The 6,732-nt window shown below is 41.7% G+C and overlaps 1 protein-coding gene across 1 annotated transcript in view; it reads right to left on the bottom strand.

Annotated features, from left to right (window-relative positions):
* The window catches only part of oit3 (oncoprotein induced transcript 3), a 23,012-nt gene extending 17,153 nt beyond the window's left edge, over positions 1 to 5,859 (bottom strand). Inside the window, exons 1-3 of the mRNA XM_036573725.1 lie at positions 5,678 to 5,859; positions 1,437 to 1,811; positions 1,222 to 1,335 (exon numbers count right to left, since the gene is read on the bottom strand). Of these exons, the coding sequence (XP_036429618.1) occupies positions 1,222 to 1,335; positions 1,437 to 1,811; positions 5,678 to 5,753 (565 nt within the window). The 5' untranslated portion in view covers positions 5,754 to 5,859. The remainder of the gene's footprint in view (positions 1 to 1,221; positions 1,336 to 1,436; positions 1,812 to 5,677) is intronic.
* Positions 5,860 to 6,732: the final 873 nt, after the last annotated feature.

The raw sequence follows: 6,732 nt of genomic DNA on the forward strand, positions 1-6,732 counted from the left end.
CTACCTATCCTATTCCTCTCTCTCTCTCTCTCTCTCTCTCTCTCTCTCTCTCTCTCTCTCCTTTAAACTGCTGCAACTCCTTTGTGTTTTCTGGTTCAAATTGATATGGATATACGACATTTTGGAGACAGACCTCCTCAAAGTCCTCTGCATACTCTGTAACCTTCCAAAATAGGTAAGAAAACCGTAAAAATAAACTGCAAACAAAAGCTGCCGCTGGCGTTAGCCGTGCTGAACAGCTGTAGCAACAGGCTACAGCTCGCACGCATTGATCTCAGCTGAGAATGTGGTTTTGAGAGGAAACACGAAACTAAACCTGGAGTAAAACTTTATACTAAAAATAGGTTTTAGGCAAAAACTTTACAACAAAACTATCACAAAACAATGTCTCAGGTATCAAGCAGTGCATTCATAACCATGTTTGTGTAATAACTTAACGGGATGTAGTTTTTAGAGCCACTAAATGTGTTGGACGTCTGGTTCCCAGTACTATAATGGTGAACAATTTTGACTCTGTACATTTCTCTGGAAAAGCACATTTCACACCGAAGCACTCAGAATGATTTTGTTCACATCTAAACCATTGAATGCACTGAATGAATTAATTTAACAAAATCGGTGGAGTTCCCCTTTAAGACAAACCGATAATTTGGAGATGAATGGACTTATTTGCATTTATAAGCTCTCGGCTGGTTTCCTGATACGTTTAATCTGCAACAGGAACCTGTCAAACACTAAAAAGTAGCGAAGATGTGGTCAGCTTCTTGTTCGCCTGCTGCACTATTTAAGGTGGAACGGGAAAATTCGAACAAGAAGCTGGCGAATGAGAAGCGACTTCAGCCTTGTAAAAAATTGAACGTTGAGAGACGTTTTACAGGAAACTATTCCACTTTTGGAAAAGCTTCCTGCTGGAGATGCGAGAAAAGCGGCTGTAGCTGAGCTAAAGCTTAAAGCAGAGCAAAGTAAGTCTGTGTTTTCATTTATACCAAATTTGTTAGCCTAGACTAACACATCAGCACATACTGAGGCATATTTACAACCAAGATGGTAAAATAAACATAAAATGTTGTGGCTCCCAAGGAGGTTTGATTTTTGCTGAAAGGACAAAATGGCTCTTCTTGACATTTGGGTTGCCGACCCCTGGTCTAGAACCTATAACCATGGCTTTCTTACTGTGACGTCACCTTCTACATCCTAACATTTCTCCACACCCAAACTTACCCAGGCAGGTCTGAGCGTCTGGGCCCAGCACTGTCCCAGCAGGGCAACGACATTCTGGTTCTGCTGGACAGTCAGGACCACTGCAGTCCACCTCATCACAGATGTCATAGAAATCTATATATACACAAATATACAATAACATTTACATCAGAGGTAAACACACAGACAGGAATGCAAACCCAGGGACAGACAGCACGGCAGACAGACAGACTTACGGCCACAGTAAACGTGGAAGCACACGGAGGGCCGTGGCAGGCGGTACACGTAGTAACCCTTGGAACAGGCCTTCACTTCCACAGTTCCTTGCCAGTGGCAGCAGTCTTCATTGAAGCTGGCACACGTGGGCACGGTGACGATGCCCTCGGCGGGCTGCGGGTGGCTACCGTTCAGCCAGATGGGCGCATGGGTGCCACAGTGGTTCTCCTCGATGCAGAAAGTGGGCATGGCGTCCCCAGACATACCGGTGAAGCGGTACCACTCTCCGGCCACATGGCGGTCACACAGGGGCACGCCTGCTGAGTTGTTGACGTGGTAGTCAGTGTTCCGCCAGGGCTCGTTCAGACTGATGTAGGCCAGGCAGGGGTCCGGAACTTGGCAGGAGGAGGGAGAGACAACGTAATATCATACAGTGGTTCTCAACCCTGGTCCTGGGGCACCCCGTCCCCTACATTTCAGTGTTTTTCCTCCATTATTACAGAAGATTCAGCTAACAACCTAATTAACAGGCCTCTCCTGAGCTGAGATGGGAGTGTTGTAGTAGTGAAATGCACAGGGAAGCAGTATGTTAATAGCTTGACTAGTACCTTAAAATAACGACTTATTTTCTCAACATTTTCTTATTTTTGTAAGATTAAGACGTAGCATCTTGAAATGATTACTTATTTTCTGAAATTCTGGATGTATTTTCTCAAAATTAGATTTAGTATCTTGAAATATATTATTTTCTCCAAATTTTAACTTTGTGTCTTGAAATAATGTGACCTATCTGATCATCATTAGGGTTTATTATCTCAAGAATTATTACTTACCTTCTTGAAATTAGGACCTTAATACCTTATTTTCTGGAAACTAGGACTCAATAATGATTTATCTTCTCAAAATTTTGACATATTTCAAAAATAAGTCACTTTGAGAAAGTAAGTCAATATTTTGAGATTCAAAGTCTTTTTATTACTATTATTATTATTTTTTAACTTCTCATAATTTTAATAGGCTCCCATTGAATGAAAGAAAGCAGAAAGAAGTAAGCATGATGTAAGTCTCAGCATTATCTACGTCTGTTCAAAGGTCTGGGTACAGGGGGGGGTTCTTCAAGTTTGAATGCTAAACACCATACTAATATTTATTAGCAGCATTAGCATTTTAGATTAATGTTTTCATGCAAATAAATGTACTGTACACTAGTGGTGGGTGATATGGCAAATATATATCACAGTACTTCGAGGTGCTTTCTTGTCACACAATATGCATCTCGATATTTCACTTATCTGAGGTTTGATAAGTTGGAATAGACAATAAAGAACTGGTGGTGCCACATTGAAAAACACCATTAAATAATGCAGTGACTGCTGTTTAACATTTTACATACTGCACTGCACCAAATCTAATCCAACAGGACTGCACATGCTCTCCTCAATGACACATGCAGTTATTCATTCCTTAAGTATGGACGATATCCTTGATATGCTCAGTAAAGCATATTGCGTCATAGCGTGAGGTCATTTATCATGATAGTGACTAATATCATTATATCGCCGAGCCCTGCTCTAAAGTGAGCCTTAAATCCAAAATATCCCTGAGGCACTGAAGAGATCCTGATAGACTCCTCATTTGGACTGTGCCATCAAGTGGAGATGGACGAATTAACTGTCCAGAGGAAGATTAGTGGCCAGTGAGTGAGCAAGAAACAAGCTCAGTCTTGTTAAGTCAGATTCGTCAATGTAGAATCCTTTGCACTGCAGTCAGTTGAGCAGATTTTAGAGACAGGCTCAGTTCACAGAGTAAACAAACAGCACTGGCCGGTCAATATCTCTCTATCTCTCTTTCTCTCTCTCTCTCTCTCTCTCTCTCTAAACTAATTAGGAAGCCAAAGGGAAGCTGCTACATGCTGCAGGAATGGCCATGAAGAATGAACACTGCAGTGGTCTGGACTGAGCAGTAAACACAGCATGTCAGTGGGAAATTAGGCCTAAAAGGTCTGATCCTTCTCATCCATAAACACTCTTTAACTGCAGCCTCATAATACAGAGATCAAAACTGATTTCAGTGCAAATAGGCAATTTCCACAGAGTAACCATCTCTAAGGGTTTTCTCAGTGGAACATTTCAAACACAGCCCTGCCCTTCCCTCTTACGCTCGGAAACATCGTCCTTCTCAGGCTGCAAATACGTCTATCTCTTTAGGAAGTTCAGCTAATACAGGAAGCTTTGGAGGCCAAGGATCACCGGGGATGCAGGTCAAGGCGACATGCTGTAAACACAAGATTCCCGAACACTGCCAGAATAAATCATTTCATCTTTCCTTCCTCCCCATCTGCTGCATCGGCTCATCCAAGCAGTCAAAACCTCTCTTTCCACCTTGAACTAACTAAGACCAGCCAAAGTGCACTCAAACCGACCTGGTCAGAGTGAATCTGACCAGTTGAGGAAATTATAAAACAACACACAGAGCTGATGAAGTTGACTGCACTGCAAAAATAGTATCTTGTCAATTGAAATGATCTTAATCCAGTCGATCTATCTAATATTTCTTATTTTGAGATGGTTGTGCACTTATTATAAGATTATCTAGCTTATTTCTAGACATTATTAATTTGTTTTAGGCAGTTTTATTAAGTAAAATTATCTCACTATACTGGCAGATAATTTTGCTGGTTTCAAGCACATTTCTCTGCCAACACAGTGAAATAACTTAATAAAAATCACTTGAAACAAGTAGAAAATGTTCGTAAATAATCTTAAATTAAGTTTACAACAATCCCAACAGGAGAAATATTAGATTTATTGACCAGATTTAAGATAATATTACTTGACAAGACACCATTTTTTTGCAGTGTGGTAACCTTTGAAGTCACTGTGCACTTCGGTCTGCTTTGATCACTTTGAGATGTTCTGTGTTGGAGAATGAAGACATTCAGAATGTATTATATGTACAGAAATGATCTTAAACATAAACTATGACATACTCAGGTAATAGTAAAGCCATGGCTATATCATAAAGTAACATGTTACCAGAATACTGACCTACGGTACGGTGCAAAAGTCACCACCCTTGTATCACCATGTATTTAATTTTCAGTCAAAACAGCCATTAAGTACACGACACGATTTTAATCACACAACTAAATATGATTTTGTCACCCTTTGCCTTTGTTGCAGCTTAAACTCTTTTCTGAGGTTTTCTTCTCAGCTTTTTAAAGAAATCTGCAGGGACATTTTTCCACATGCCCAAAGTTCAGTCTTAAACGTTCATTTAGCATTTTCTCCTTTTCACAATCCAAGTAATCCCAAACACATTCAGTGATGTTGAGGTCTGGACTCTGGAGTGGTCAGTCCATTTTTCTGAGAACGCCAGCAACTTCTTTGTTTGATTTGCAGATAATGGGCCTCACTCACCCACTGTTCTTGGGAACAAATGTCTCCTTAAAACCCATATCCACAGTTTTTTATGAAGATTCTGACTCACCAGTGTTTTCTTATTTGGGATTTGTTCTCAGGTAAGAACAGAATCTACACACTCAAGAGCACAAAGGTGTGAACGGTTCTGCGGTTTAAGAACACGTCATGAATCTGACGTAGACTTTTTCTTAGGACCTTTCCCAAAAACACATTTAAGAAAAAACGGGAACATTTTGGTGAATGATGACCGCTGTTCTTTTACCTTTCTCAGTGAGGTTCTTCTTGACAGCTACACATCCTTTCAGACGCATAGTGCTGAGGTGTCTTCTCACAGTGGAAGGATGGACTGGATTTTCAGCTCTGAAGCAAGAGTGGAGCTTAATGTTCCTCCGTCAACAAATGAAAGCTTTAAGTGCTGTTTGTCCTGATGGGGTCAGTTTTGGTGGTCGACCGGGTCTTGCATGGTTGTTACGTGGTCCAAATTTCTCTTTATGTTTTGAACTCCAGTTTTGGAAACTCCTGTTCTTTATACAAGTGGAGTATCTTATATCGCATCTCCTCAGAAACATCTCTTGAAAAATGAGTAACTTGTCCTTAATGTTTTGACTGTAAATTGAACAAACGAAGGGTGGTCTTTGACGTCTACATAGAACAGTACCAGATTCTATTTTATGAGGTATTTATACAGGTAACCCACTCAGTCATGTCCTTCATGTCATAAATGTGGTAGCTGCATCAATCAATTAGCTTTAATAAGCTTCAAGAGCTCCAGTCCTGAAGATATTCTGGACCAAACCATTTACTTATAACATTCACAACATTAGATCCTGTGCACCTACCTATGATCTGGGCAGCAGACGTAGTCTGGAGGGCGGCCAGAGCCAAGAACAGATCAGCCAGCAAAAAGAGCACCATGATGTTAGGTCCAAACAAGGTTTCAATCAGCCACAGGCTCTTGTGAGGTTTGTTGGGAAAGGGCAGGGTCTTTAATACTGGAGCCCGTTATCTCTGTGCATGAGGGCCGAGAGTGAATTATGGCTTGTGTTACTGTATTTTTGTGCGCTGTGGCACAGCGGACAGCACATCTGTCTCCCCTTGACCTCTTGTCCTGTCCCCTCATTGCTGTCTATGACACACACCCCTCCGGCCAGTGACAAGACCATCCTCTCATTGTTCCTGGACTCAAGCTTATCCTACTAAGGCTGCAGCCCCTCCCAGCACCAGCTCTCCTGTCCTCTAGTGAACCCCCAAATACACCATGTACATCTCCTGGCAGCAACCCAGAATTCCCTTCACAAGCTACTACAGCCAATCAGGACTCCCTCTCTTGCTAACTCATCTCTGGGAACTGCTTTCAAGTCTCCTGATCTAATCAGTTCCACTGTTCTGTTGTTTTTGAAGAGTGCACTCCTTCTTTTTGTTCCTCAGTCTTGCAAAGTAGAGAGGAGTTCAGCGGTAAAAGTGGCTGAGGGTCATCATAGTTGGCTTGACCGATGCTGAGAGGATGTGCCGTTCCTCAAGAAACCTTCAGTGATCACTAACAGTGGGCCCACGCTGCAGTTTCAGGAATGTAGCCGGCAGCAAGAACTTAATACAGACAAATTTGGCCTCGTTTAATTAAACAAATTGCTTCTTTAATCAATGGGGCCCACGAGCTGGAACGCGGCAAGCTTCTTATGAGATTACAGCTCACCGTCCAATAGGACCATCTGAACTTTTGCACCAGACAGTGGGCGTTAAAGAAAGCACTCGATGAGGACGGATAATGAAGACAGGACTGTTTGAGCCCTGCGGAGAGTGGAATCACCAATTTAATTAAAGAGCATTTATTTGATCGTTTGCAAATGTCTGGAAATACCCACATAGACCTAGAACCTGTTGATGTTCATTGTAA

Source organism: Colossoma macropomum, unplaced genomic scaffold (assembly GCF_904425465.1).
Source record: "Colossoma macropomum unplaced genomic scaffold, Colossoma_macropomum, whole genome shotgun sequence".
In the NCBI taxonomy this organism is placed as follows: domain Eukaryota; kingdom Metazoa; phylum Chordata; class Actinopteri; order Characiformes; family Serrasalmidae; genus Colossoma; species Colossoma macropomum.